Below are 12,831 nucleotides of genomic sequence, written 5' to 3'. Positions count from 1 at the left end.
TACAGAAGGACATTCCAGACAGAGTAAATAGGACATGTAAAGGCCCTGAGGTAGGAACATGCCTGTGCTGGTTGAGTATTCCTGACACATTCGTATATGTCAGAAAGTATGCATCTATCTATAGGAAAGAGAGACTTCCTGAGCCTCAAATGGCCTTGCAGATAACACAAACTCCCTCACCCCGAGTCTGAGAGAATCTATGTCACTGTCTTTGACCTGGATTAGTAATAAGTCTATGCAATCAAGATCCTGGTTCTGGGTCCATTATTGGCACCATCTCTAATCTCCAGGATGTAGTTTACTTTAGCACTTTGGGATCAGTATCCAGGTCGGGTATAGTTCCCATCTGGCAGTGCAAATGGCTGGGATAAGGGATGAGACATCCATTTAACCACCAATATCCTCATTAAAATAGCCCTGAGGACTGGTGGCTCAGTTTGTTAACCTGAGGGACCGATGGGGTCAAGGCTGAAGTTGGATCTCTCTCAAATTTCTGAGCACTCATATGACACAGAACACATAGGTAAGCCTAACCTGACAGCTCAAAGAGGTCAGCCATTGGTCTAATAAGAAATTGTGACTGAAGTCAAGCAAACAAACCAGAAATGTAACCCGCTTGAAGTGAAATTAGTATTTGAAACTCTAGCTTTTTCAAAAAAGGCTAAACTGGAGATTGACACAAGGATTTACCCCACACCTCTTTTAAATAGCAAGTTCTCTCCAGATTCATTGCCAAAGCGAAGCATATCTCTTCTGAAAGCATATTTTTCTTAATACTAAAAGACAATATTAAAGTACAAATTTAAAGCAGACATATAGTAGTTTAGTAATTTTATCACTGAATATATAGAACATAATGTACACTTGGTCTCTTTAAATTGGCATGCTTAACCCAAATAGGTGAGCTCACAATCAAAAATTACAGGAGTACCATTAATTATAAGACTCTTACAATAATAGCAGCAAATGACATTGTTTTCTTCATAACTACCATATCTGAAACTATAAAAGCATTGCTCCAACCACTGTTTTTGAACCATTTCTTGGTTCATACTAATAGTGAAAACGGACTTCCCTATATAACATTTCTTCTTTGTTTCTGTGCAGAGTGAGTAAGAAACATCTCAAGTGTGATTCATCTTTAGTAGGCCTACTTTTCCAGTCAGAAAACAAAATCATTTATTACCATAGATCAAGTCTTTCCATTTAAAAAAAAGTATTTATTTATTTGCCACTGCCATTTCAAAAAACTCTCCAGCTCTGTCATTTTCAAATACAATCTGATAAGTGGGATAACTGTGTGCCCAAGAAGCTGGCAAGTGGCATAGGTGCAGGGCAAATCCAACAGTTCTTCAGCACCCAAATACTGCTGAGTTTGATCTTCTTGGGACTGATTAAATTCATGGAATGGAAGCCCATTTTAAAATCAACCAAAGTACAGTATTTTCTATCTGGAATCTCAAGATTCCTACTCCTCCCCTCCTCACATTAAAAAAAAAATTAAAATACCTCTTTCTATACATAAAAGTGGGAGGTGCCCTATATTCCATTACAAGATAAACTATTTCAAGAAACAGTAAAATGATGGAAGTTAAAAGGTCCTCATATTATAGCACCTCATCCCTGCGTAGTGGGTTTAAATTTGTGTTACAATATTCCCCCCTTCTTAGGCTATTGCCCAGTTTAATTTTTATACATAATTTATCTAAATGGCAATAATACCAATAGCTAAATATGTCAGGCATACTACTAAATGTCAGGGGTAGGCAGAGACAAAGACAGACTTGGGACATGCCCTCATGGAGATTGTACTATAGGAATATAGTGACCATTATCTCCATTTTATAGTTGAAGAACCATCATCTTAGGTGGACAGTGGCTTGCCTGAGGCTATTCAACTACTAACAAGACTTGAACCAAGTCTATGTGCCTCTAAAACCTAAGCTCCTTCAACACCTGAATTAACTGAAGCATGAACAAATGGTGAGGGCTGCTGAAGGGCCATTCTTCAAGGTCCCCAGGCATATTTTAGTTGACTCAAACTGTAGGCAGAAAAATATCCATAGTCACTTCAGAGTCAGGCCTTACCCAGTCCCTTAAGAACTTTGATGTTCTCTTAAAAGACACATTCCAAAATACTTTCCCATGTTACAGGAGCAGCTGAGCCCAGAGTTTTGGAATTCTGAGCCCTAAACCACATAAAGTCCCTGTAAAGGAGCTCTCACCACGGCTCCTTCTGCCTGACACCCTCTGGAAGATTGTCACCTAATGCTGGCCACCTCCTCAGCACATGGCAAGAATTTCATCATTCCTCTTCCTTCCGAAGAAGCTTCTTGGGACTCATCCTCATACTTTAATGAATGCTAACATCCCTTTTTCACAGTATTCTCACTTCTCCTATGGACACTCTTTCCACATCCTACTTTGGATCTCCACAACGACAATAAAGAGACCAACTGTGCAACCCTGAAACATATGAAACAGGAAAGCTCCTACCTGGTCTGATTGGGATGAACTGTTAAACAAATAATCCTTCATAGTACTCAAAAAAAAATTTGGTTTTGTTGTTGTTGTTGTTTGAGACAGAGTCTCACTCTGTCACCCAGGCTGGAGAGCTGTGGCACAATCTTGGCTCACTGCAACCTTCACCTCCCAAGTTCAAGTGATTCTCATGCCTCAGCCTCCTGGGTAGCTGGGATTATAGGTGCCTGCCACCAGGCCCAGCTGAATTTTGTACTTTTAGTACAGATGGGGTTTCACCATCTTGACCACGCTGGTCCTGACCTCAAGTGATCTGCCCACCTCGGCCTCCCAAAATGCTGGGATTACAAACATGAGCCACTGCGCCAGGTCCCATAGCACTCAAATAATTTCGACATAAAGTGACCTTATTTCCTGACATATTCTTTCTTGGTGTAGGAGAACTATTTTATTCTTTTGAAAGTATATTGTGAACATTAACACTGAAGTCTCATGGCAGGGAATGAGGAAAGTAAGTTGGTTTACCTGATACTGCTTTGAGGGAATCTCTCATTTGACCAAATCCCTCATTTGGTCAAAATGACTAAATATGATCAGAATTCATAAAAGACAATGTCTATATATCTCTAAACTAAGAGGAAAACAGCATTAAATAGGAACTAAGTGGCTCATTTCATGAGTGGGAGACAGTGTTTTAATGGTTTTTAAATATGTCTTCCTATCCCTCCCCCTACTCTAACTTACCCCATTTAATTCACTAACCAAAAGATTAAACACCCATTTAACCAAAAGGAATGATTTCCTAGCCTTTCTTCTGCAACTAAAATGTCTGTGGATACCACACTTTGCTTGACTGAGATGTTCTGATGAGTGAGAAAGGAAAGAGGCTCCCAGAATCCACTCCCTTTTTGTTTTCTACCCTAACTTCTCAGTCAAGTCAATAAATACGTGGTAAGTTGGAATGTGGGTCATGGCACTGTAAGACTTGGCCTGCCACAAGAAATGTCTTTTACTTCATTTCAGAGTCTCAAAATGATCTTGATATTTGGTCTAGTCGCTCGAGAAAAATTGGCATTGGTGGCCCAACGGGGGCCTGAGGTGGCCGGCTGGAGATGAGGCGGTCATTTCCTATCCAGAGCAGTGATATTGAGCAGATGGGGGCTGCCAGCCGGCTGGCTTCTGGATAGGCGTCCGTGTCAGGAGCGATAGGCTGCGAAGTCGCGTGGTGGGGCATAGGGCTGGTAATGCTTGCGGGTGGGCCCGGGGCGGCGAGGAGTCATGTTCATGTAGTCGCTGTGCAGGAGCCTGCTCCTCTTACTCCTCATCTGCAGAAAAGAGAAGTGTCAGTATGGAGGGACAATATCATGGAAGGAGTTCTAAGACTTTGGACACAACTGTTGATATTATTAACTGTCAAATGACAGAAACACTAAAACACTAACCTTTTTTGAGCACCCTGGACTTCAGTAATGACTAATCACACCCAACTACTGACTCTTCACATTGAACTCGAAAAAATCTCAAAGAAAGTATTTTAGAGAAATGCGTCCCTGTTACTCTCAATGCTGTCATTTGACCTGAATTCAAAATGCATACTAATCAACATATCCACTATTGATATGTAAATACACTTGAAGGCCCTTTCTCCTTTGACTAGGTTAAGCCTGCCCACATTGGATCTTCTTACATTAGCATTTGCTTAACAAGCTGTTTTTCCATAATTAACCAAAGAGGACCTTCAGCTCCTGCAGAGTCTGGAATAATCACAAATTTGTAAAGATGGAGTCCAAACTAATGGCAATTTACAGTTCTAGACAACTAGCACATTCCTATTTCTTTATGGGTATGTATTTCTATAAAGACAATACTGTCACTCATCTCTCTTTCATAGGCTTGGCTCCCTCAGGATGAATTTCCACCAGAAGTGAGGGAAATAAGGGCAATCACTTTGCCCACCATGAATCTTAGCAAAATTTTTGACTAAGGGTTAGGAGCATCATTTCTGGATCAACGTGATAGTAAAATTTTACATTTCTTACAAATGACCCAGAAAACATCTAAAAACAGAAAGCCATCAGATTTCTGGATTCAGAATTCTCTATTATGACAAAGGTGCCTAGTTGCTGGCATACAGGCCGATACCTAAGTAGATATGCTGTACATAAATGACATGATACCTAAATGAATAAATAAGTGAATGATTTCAGCCCTGGTTTTGTTTCCATACACTCCTGCCTGAGCACTTCACACCTTCCTCGTCAAAGGGGCATGAGTAAGTGCTAAAGAAAGGTTTGAAAAAACACTGACCTCCAGGTTACTAAACATAGCTAACATGTTTTAAGTCCTCACCTTCTTCAACTCTCAGCAGCATTCTATACTATTGATAACTCTCTTCTTTTTGTGATACTATTTCTCTTTGCATCTATGACATCCCAGTTTTTATCCTACCTGTCTTGTCACTCCTTCCCTGCCTCCTTTGCAAGCTCATCCTTCTCTAACCAGCTGTTAGAATTTTTCACTGCTTGGTCCTAGGCCTTCTTCTCTACTGTATCCTCTTTCCCTAGGCAATCTCATCCACATTCACAGCTTCAATTACCACCTACTCACCCAAATTTATATCTCTGGACTAAACCTCAAAGCCACTGTAAACTCAACATGTCTAAAATAAATTCAAGATTTCCCCAAAATGCTGGGTTTTTTTACTAGTGTTTCTCATCTGAGTGAATGACACTACCATATATACAGTTGCCCAAGACAGCCCTCCTAACCTCATCCTTGACACCTCAAGCTCCCTTAATCCCTGTCCCAGGGGACATTTAGTGAAGTCTAAAAACATTTTGGATCATCACAACGGGGAGGGATGCTACTGGCATCTACTAGGTAGAGGTCAGAGATGCTGCTAAACATCCTACAATGCACAGGGTAGCCCTCTGCAACGAAGAATTGTTTTGGTTCTACATCTTTTCTGTAAATGAAAGACTAGAGCTGTCTTGAGCACAGGATCACAACAAGGCAGGGGTAAGACCAAGGAAATGTCTGTCCCCAGATGAATGTAGAAAACAGCTGATAACCTGGGAAGCATTTTTAGTACTTACTCCAACCCTGCGGACTCCCTTTGCCAAACCTCCAAGTGTCAGCCTCTGCCTCTGGACATCCAAACCAAATCACAGCTGGTAGAGAGGCCATAATAATAAAGATGTCTAGATTCTCAGGTTCTTCACATTGCACGTAAAGATAATGAAAGGTCTGTTGCAGTCAACTCCCATGCTTATCCTCAAGCGATTGTCGATGGTGGACTGACTTACTATCACCCTAACTCTAAACACAGCAGTGGGATGAAAATGACAAATGCATGGCTGGGAACAAATACCATGAAGAACCTACGGTACCCATGTGTATCAAGTATGTGTGATATGTGTGCAGGAAGTACCTACCCTATGTGTCTATGTCATCTCTACCCCTTCAACAGTGAATGTCAGCTAATGGTATGTGATTTCTGGACCATTCCTCCTTTGCCCTTCTCCCCATGCCAGCCTTACCCCCTTGTTTCCTGGGAACAGCAGCAACACACAGGGCATACGCAAGGTAATCTACTTAAGTACATGGTCTTTAAGAATCTACTGGATTATTATACAAAGCAGACACTACCTGTACACACACTATCTACATTCCTCACATTGTGATCTGCAGTGGGGAACATAATGTTTTCTTAAAAGATTTCTTTAGACTAGGAAAACGGGCAGCTTTACCAGCACAGCTGTGTGAATGGAGAATTGAAAGACAGTGACAGGTGCTGGCCTGTGACAGCTTGACCGAAGGGAGCTCTTTATTTACTCAAATGTCAACATCAGGTCAAGAACTGAGATAGAATCTGCAGCTGCTCCCAGAAACCCACTCAGCCTAGAAACCCACTCAACCCAGAACTGCCTACAGTAGCATATCATAGGCCCTCAGGAAGTTCCGGAAAACAGCAACTTACATCAAGGCACACTGCAGACCGGCCAAAAATAGGATCTCAGAAAATTACCCAGGAAATAGCTAAACTCCAGGGATCCATAATGGCCTAGATGCCCAGCTCAGCAAGGTACTTGTTGCTTAAACAGCAACAGCAGGAAAAGATAAGCCCAGAGTAAAAATACTATGTTATTCTATGAAATATAGACAAACTTGTATTTATACTCTTTTGGTAAGAGAGTACAAAGACACAGGTTTGAGATGCAGATAAGTGGTAGTTTTTATTGGGTAACCGAATTGACTATAAGAGGCCACAAATGACAGGCCTGCCCAATTCACAGGGAGTCTGTAAGACAAAGTAAAACAAAAATAAATTTTTTTAAAACAAAGCAAGATGAATCTCACTAGGAATTAGTAGTGCTGCCAAGGAAAAACCCAGCGTGTCTGTGATGTGTCTGAGTCGAAAGCGAACAGTTTAAATTCATTGAAAGTGAGAAGCTGTTTTTGTCCCTTTGGGTGACTCAAGTCACTCAGCAAATTGATGTCTCATTATAGTAACTGACATTCTAATGCATATTTATAATAAGTTTTCAATAATGAGCAGTGTCCTCTGCCACTGAAGGTTAAAATAGTTCTCAAAACTACTTTCCGCAGAGCTAGTAAATTACTTTGACCTAGGTCAGCATATCACAGGGGAATGCCTTTCCTGGAGGGGTACCCAAAGGGCCACTGCACCTGGCCTTTAAGTTAGAAAGTTGAGATTCCCAATGAGAGGATTGAAAAGCCATATGGTAGGCATAAAAGCCAATGTCCAGAGATTAAGAAGAAACAAGAACTAAGAATTCTAAAAACTCTAAAATTAGCAGCAAACACCACGGAGGATCAAAGCTAAAAGTTAAGTTGGATGAAGACACTAAGATCTGGAAAGATGAAAGTAGTCAACTAACATCAGAGGCAGAATTCAGGCAATATTTTACAATACCAAAGTCCCACCTTCAGGGTTGGGCAACTTGCAGAAGTCAAGCCAGGCAAATTCTTAAGATGATACCTAGTATAAAGAATTTCCAGGAACAAGCGACCACTTTCTTTCCTACCCTGCAGCAGTACAGAGTAAGCAACAGGCAGCCTGACAAATGTCCATCTGAGCCCTAGGGTCTTCTGAATTGCAAGGAGCATGTGGGAAACAATTGAAAGGTAAGCTTCGGCAATAGGCCAAGAAGAGTCTAAAAGAATCTAAGACTGGATAATAGGAAGGCATGACTATGGATCCAGGTCTGTACCTGCAGTCATCAAGCTGATAGTAAACAGAATGACTTCACATGATAAGGCTTTCAGAAATCACTGACCCATCTACGAATTAGGTAAATATATGGATTATGCCTTAAAGATGAGTATCATACTTCAGGCAGACTCATTTAAATCCTTAATTTGACCTCTCTGGAGGTTATCAATTCATCAATTCAATAAGCGTTCATTAAGCACCAAATGTACTTAATATCAAATGGAGAATATCAAGATAAATAGTCTTTTGGAGACTATCAAGAGAAATAGTCTTTTATCGGCCGGGCGCGGTGGCTCAAGCCTGTAATCCCAGCACTTTGGGAGGCCGAGAAGGGCGGATCACGAGGTCAGGAGATCGAGACCATCCTGGCTAACACGGTGAAACCCCATCTCTACTAAAAAATACAGGAAACTAGCCAGGCGTGGTGGCGGGCGCCTGTAGTCCCAGCTACTCGGGAGGCTGAGACAGGAGAATGGCGTAAACCCGGGAGGCGGAGCTTGCAGTGAGCTGAGATCCAGCCACTGCACTCCAGCCTGGCCGACAGAGCGAGACTCCGTCTCAAAAAAAAAAAAAAAAAAAAAGAAAGAAAAGAAATAGTCTTTTATCCTTGAAGAGAATACATTTCTCATTGAAGAAATGACTCATCCATGCATGTAACTTCTAGAAAAAAATTCAAAGACAACATGGAGTCAATACATTCTGTACCATAACTGTGTACCTAAGAAGTTTCTGAGTATGAATAAGTGTCACTCAGGGGTACGTTCTTAACTGTAAATGCGTTCATCAAAATATGTTCAAACCCAGGCCAAAAATTCAATGTTGAGGAAGGTAAAGAAAAATACACCACATTTATTATGTAAACATTTGCAAAAGTTGGTACTTCAATTCAGTGGTGAGAGCTCAGAAAACTCTAACTCCCATTATAGTTTCATAATGACAGCACCATACTTGGCCTCACACAATTCAACTGCTTCAGAGGAGAAAAAAATATGACTCAGATAAACAGATCTAGTTTCTTTGCTAGGTTTGAATACACAATTTCAGTAGCCAAGTTTCTCATGATTTTTGATCAAGCCAGCATTGTCCATTGGCTTCAGTTGCCTAGCTTCCCAAGTTGCCTAGGTGTTTATACATATATATGCATTAAAACTGTTTTATGTGTCATAATTATATTGCAAAATGGAGAGAAAAAAGGCAACTGCTCCTAATCCCTCTACCCTAATTTGCCCATTTAGCTTCTTATTTTGTCTCACCACCTACTCAATGCCTTCTGGGAAATCTAACTCATATCAGATTTTTATCTCAGATAGAGTTGAACGGGCTAAAAGAGAACCTACTCAAGCATGGGGAAAAGAAAATCATCATCATATATTAAACAGAAAATAAACCACATAGACAAAATTCTTGAATGTGTTCAGATTGCATGTGCAGTGGAAAAGTTACATAAAAGCAGTGCTGCTTCTCTTACCCAGAAAATACAAAAGGCCACTGTTACTAGCAAGCTATAGCAAGCCAGGACTCCACCAACCACCACCAGTGCCCAAAAGGGCTTAGAAGGTCCAGGAAATAGGGGGCTTGGACAAAGGTGTTTCCCTGAAAAACAAAATAGAGTGGGTTAAATGATACAGGAATAGCAATTGAGTACATTTCCTTCTTTGTGAACATCAGAGAAAAATGTGAAAGAAATAAAAATATTAAACATATTACCAGCTTAGAGTGAATAGATTTCCTGTTTGAGACTTACCCAACCCCACCACTGACCATGACCTGGTCAGTTTTCATGACTACAGTTGAAAGCCATTACGTTAGGATGGTACACTGGTAGACTTGTATTCACTTGACTTTGTGGATTCTACTGTGTGATTCAAAATGGTGACTTCCAATGGCCTTAACCTACTTTACCCCTCTCTCCCATCAGAAGGTAGTTAATCTAGACCCTAAACTGCATCCTTGGAATAAGTTAAATAATATACATGTTTTCAAGCCTTAAGAAAATCATCAGCCTAATATGGCAGTCAGAACACTGGACTGCTAATCAGAGAATAAATTTCTAGCTCCAACCCTGCCTAATCGATTATATGATGATGAACAAGTCGCTTTATATCTTTAGGAATCAAAAGGGGATGAGAAGGAACCTATAGAATTCTATTCAAAATTAGAGAAAATTAGAACTAGAAAGCATACCAAAAATCCTCTAGTCCATTGATTTTCAATCCTAGCTGCATATTATCTGAGGAAATTTGAAAATATAATGATGTTCAACACCCCTTCCTCAACCCATATCAATTACATCAGAATCTCAGGGCTGGAACTAGGCATTGGTATTTCTTTTAAAACCTACTCAGATTTATAATATATAGACAGGACTGAAAATTACTAAGTACAGGAGCATTGGTGTCCTCAGTTCTACTATAAATGATATGTGTATACGTGTGTATACATATATATAAAATACTATCCTAAAGTAGTATATCATTCATATAGGAAAAAATATTTCACTCTTAACTACAAGCAAGATAGCATAATTTTTAAACCTTTGACTTGATACAAGTGAAATATTCTGTTTGGACATTATAGATACTAGAAATCTAAATGGGACTCAGCAAACAAAATATTCACACATTAATTGTCTCTATTTTGCCAGAACACAAAATCTAACCTGCCACATTAGGTTAACGGTTCTTTCCTTATTTAGTATCCTATTTTTAATCAGCATGGTTCTGTTCCAGCATAGAAGAAAAACTATTTAATGGCATCATGCTAGGATTCAATACAAAACCGAACATATACATTTCTTATTATCATTCCACAAAAAGGAAAACCTATGATATATCCACAAAGTATACCAAAAAATCAAATTTTACTTGTTGCTACTAATAAACTGTATTCTTCTGAGTTGAGGAATCATGATTTTTTTTCCCCTAACATTTAGGCAGAACATAACACCAACAAAAACTCAGCAGACTTATTTTCACTAATTCACAAATACCGCTTAATAGTTGTACTGAGTTTTTGACTATGAAAAAGTTAGGTGACTTATCCAAGATCGCAGAGTTGATTAATAGCAAATTTTATGTCCCCTAGTTTCTAGTTCAGCATTCTTTGTATATTTTAGAAAACGGAAAGGTTCAGGCTGGGCGCGGTGGCTCACGCCTCTTATCCCAGCACTTTGGGAGGCCGAGGCAGGCGGCTCACGAGGTCAGGAGATGGAGACCATCCTTGCTAACACGGTGAAACCCCATCTCTACCAAAAATACAAAAAATTAGCCGGGCATGGTGGCGGGCTCCCGTAGTCCCAGCTACCTGGGAGGCTGAGGCAGGAGAATGGCTTAAACCCGGGAGGCGGAGCTTACAGTGAACCAAGATCGCGCCACTGCACTCCAGCCTGGGTGACAGAGTGAGAGTCCATCTCAAAAAAAAAAAAAAAAAAAAAAAAAAGGAAAGAAAGAAAGAAAAAGAAAATGGAAAGGTACTTTTACAAAGGAAGATTACGGAGCACAAAAAAAAGAATTAATTAGAAATAGAACTGAGTCTTCCTGAGTCTTAACCCATTAGACCCAGTTGTTACTTGAGGGCACCTGGGCTTACATTTTAATGGTAACCTCTTTTCTGTCATGATCCACTCGAATGGAGAAAAATGATCTATTCCCACATGCGGTAACTTCATCACTTACTCTCTCACTCAATGTCAGCAAAGGAAAATAAAGATATTCAAAATATAACCTTGAATCTCCTCTACAGTAAAAGGAAAAAATTTTCTGAAAACGTTGTTTGTCTTTGTTAGTATCAAATCACTTAGGCCTTACTCAACCCCACCACTGACCATGACTTAGTTTTCAGGACTGCATTTGAAAACCATTATTTTAGGGTGGTACACTGGTAAAGTTGTATGTTACCTTTCACATGGATAATGGTTCCATTGCTCTTCTCATTGTCTAGGTAAGGAGGAGGATACATGACTTCAATTTTGCAGAAGTAAATATCTGTTTGGTTAACATACAAATTCTGGAGATAGAATGTCACTGATTCATTGCCCAATTTCCCATCACAGTTGAATCCCGTCTTTGAGTAAACCTGAAGCTGCTGGGAGTAATTCCCATACACAACACAGACTTCCACAGCACTATCCAGTCCTTTATGAAGGGATGCCCGGAACTCCCTTGAGAAGAGATTGTAGGAATACTTGCAGCTAAGGTTGACTGCATTGTCGTACGCTACAAGCATGGGCGACTGCTTCACCAAAATCTTGTTTCCTGGGGGGAAAAAAAATCATTTGCTTAAAACAAGAATATAAGGATAATTTTTCTTCCTGAAAGAAAAATGTATTAATTAACTAAATGAACATATCTCCAGCAAAGGTTTTCTCTTGGCAGAAGATGTAGGACCTCTTCGAGGGATAATTATACTGAGAGTTCAAAAGTTAACATTTTGATATTATTTGCATCCTCTTTTGAATGGAGCAATGGAGCATGTTTACACCTAGAAGGCAGTACATGGCTTTCTGTTGGCATTGAGCACCACAGCTATACACTCAAAATTTTTAAATCTATATTCCTAAGACATTAATATTAATCATACGTTGGGCCAATTTCCTGATTGAGTGATATATTTGGAGGTGGCTTTACTGCCTGACAGACACACAAATAGATTTGTTTCTTTGTTTGTTTGTTTTTGAGACAGAGGCTCGCTCTGTCGCCCAGGCTGAAGTGCAGTGGTGCAATCTCAGCTCACTGCAACCTTCACCCACTGAGTTCAAACAATTCTCCTGCCTCAGCCTCCTAAGTAGCTGGGATTACAGGCATGCACCACCACGCCCAGCTAATTTTTGGTTTTTTTTTTTTTAGTATAGATGGGGTTTCACCATGTTGGCTAGGCTGGTCTCGAACTCCTGGCCTCAAGTGATCTGCCTGCCTTGGCCTCCCAAAGTGCGAGGATTACAAGCATAAGCCACCAAGCCCAACCTACAAATAGATTTGTTTTTAAGTTGTGATACAGGCTTTTGTAAAGGAATTAAAATATTTTGAAACATTTTTACTTTGTTTATTGACCATTCCAGGAGTGGGATGAAGAAACAAGAAAAAATATACCCAAGAGTTTGCTTTAATTTGTTTTCC

General features: G+C 40.0%; 1 protein-coding gene across 3 annotated transcripts in view; it reads right to left on the bottom strand.

Annotated features, from left to right (window-relative positions):
• Positions 1–818: 818 nt before the first annotated feature.
• CD28 (CD28 molecule) overlaps positions 819–12,831 on the bottom strand; it is a 68,935-nt gene continuing 56,922 nt past the window's right edge. For 2 of the 3 annotated variants that reach the window (XM_077956438.1, XM_015110721.3), the window contains exons 2-4: positions 11,614–11,970; positions 9,186–9,310; positions 819–3,806 (exon numbers count right to left, since the gene is read on the bottom strand). In XM_077956438.1, the coding sequence (XP_077812564.1) occupies positions 3,678–3,806; positions 9,186–9,310; positions 11,614–11,941 (582 nt within the window). In that variant the 5' untranslated portion in view covers positions 11,942–11,970 and the 3' untranslated portion in view covers positions 819–3,677. 3 annotated transcript variants of the gene reach the window in all.

Source organism: Macaca mulatta, chromosome 12 (genome assembly GCF_049350105.2).
Source record: "Macaca mulatta isolate MMU2019108-1 chromosome 12, T2T-MMU8v2.0, whole genome shotgun sequence".
Lineage (NCBI taxonomy): Eukaryota > Metazoa > Chordata > Mammalia > Primates > Cercopithecidae > Macaca > Macaca mulatta.
Note: the sequence above shows the minus strand (reverse complement) of the source record. Positions and strands in the feature narration are given on the sequence as shown.